The sequence below is a fragment of the Sinocyclocheilus grahami genome, unplaced genomic scaffold (assembly GCF_001515645.1).
Source record: "Sinocyclocheilus grahami isolate Dianchi unplaced genomic scaffold, SAMN03320097.WGS_v1.1 scaffold13613.1, whole genome shotgun sequence".
NCBI classification, from domain to species: domain Eukaryota; kingdom Metazoa; phylum Chordata; class Actinopteri; order Cypriniformes; family Cyprinidae; genus Sinocyclocheilus; species Sinocyclocheilus grahami.
This window is the reverse complement of record NW_015514985.1, coordinates 4,559-5,588: the sequence shown is the minus strand read 5'-3', so window position 1 is coordinate 5,588 and position 1,030 is coordinate 4,559. Positions and strand designations below refer to the sequence as shown.

General features: G+C 40.9%; 1 protein-coding gene across 1 annotated transcript; it reads right to left on the bottom strand.

Annotated features, from left to right (window-relative positions):
* On the bottom strand, positions 1–776 carry LOC107579029 (F-box only protein 8-like). Its single transcript, XM_016264917.1, has 3 exons — positions 631–776; positions 147–343; positions 1–31 (listed from the first exon to the last, which is right to left on the bottom strand). The coding sequence occupies exons 1-3, from the start codon at positions 732–734 to the stop codon at positions 9–11; spliced, it is 324 nt and encodes a 107-aa protein (XP_016120403.1). The 5' UTR covers positions 735–776; the 3' UTR covers positions 1–8.
* Positions 777–1,030: the final 254 nt, after the last annotated feature.

Genomic DNA, 1,030 nt, shown 5'->3' with positions numbered 1-1,030 from the left:
GGTGTACGTCACTTGAGATCTGCTGACACACCTGACAACCAGCAAAGCAAATCACAGTGTTCTTGATGTCTCAGTTACACACTAGATCACTCTGGAGTATAAGTGCCAGTCTGGGATCTTTTATGACTGTGTTGTACTTCACTTACCAGGACTTAAGCCCAGTTCCTGCACCAGAGTGGGGTTACAGGCACAGAAACGATGAGAAAACTTAGTGATGAGGGTCTCCAGGTACTCGCCCCTCTCCTCCGGGGCATGAATGTGTCTGAAGAAGTCTCTCAGTGCATTAGGGAGGAACTGGTTACTAAAGTTATGAAGTGTGACAAGCTCATCCAAGACATCTCGCCTGCAAACACAGTAGTTCAATCCACATTTTTAATTATTATCAGCAGCAGAATACTATTTTTCCCTCAAAAACGAAATTTTAATCAGCATTTATCAGCTGTAGATTATTATTTCTTTATAATGTGTATTTGTGTGTATACATATATAAATTGACAGTGCCCTTATTTGTTTTCCTCCAAAATGAGCAAGTTTCATGGCATTGATATTCACAGCTCGGTGGAAGTTCTAAAACTGCACATCTTATACATTAATAAAAGACATTAATAATATACATTTAAACAAACAAACCGTTCATCAAGATAAATCCGCAGCATCTTCCAATTCAGCATTCTGGTATAGAATATAAACTTGGCAATTTCCTTCGGGTGGTCCACAAGAATACCTCTGGACATGAAGTAACTGATACCCTGAATGAAAGAACCCACATAAAGCAGGGTGTGGGGATTAGGAGGAAAAAGAAAAAGGGAGGGGGGGCGCATTTTTTTTTTACCAGACACCGCGATTTAGTCCGGAGCAAGGCTATCGCATGTCCTTTAAGTGGACAGCTAAAGCTTTGCTAATCTAACCTAAGACACGAGCGAGGGGGAGTCAAGACATTCAAATGCATCTCTGAACAGAAATGATGTTTTAAGAGCAGCTTGCATGAGAGAAAAGCCATCTATTTGGTTTTCATCCGGGTTGTGGTCTA

Bases quoted from the DNA above. Each gene is read 5' to 3' on its own strand.
- LOC107579029 (XM_016264917.1), bottom strand. From the start codon at position 734: ATGTCCAGAGGTATTCTTGTGGACCACCCGAAGGAAATTGCCAAGTTT. The intron at 344-630 runs GTTTGTTTGTTT...CTGTGTTTGCAG, and splicing joins CGGATTTATCTTGATGAACG to GCGAGATGTCTTGGATGAGC. The intron at 32-146 runs GTAAGTGAAGTA...GCTGGTTGTCAG, and splicing joins GGAACTGGGCTTAAGTCCTG to GTGTGTCAGCAGATCTCAAG.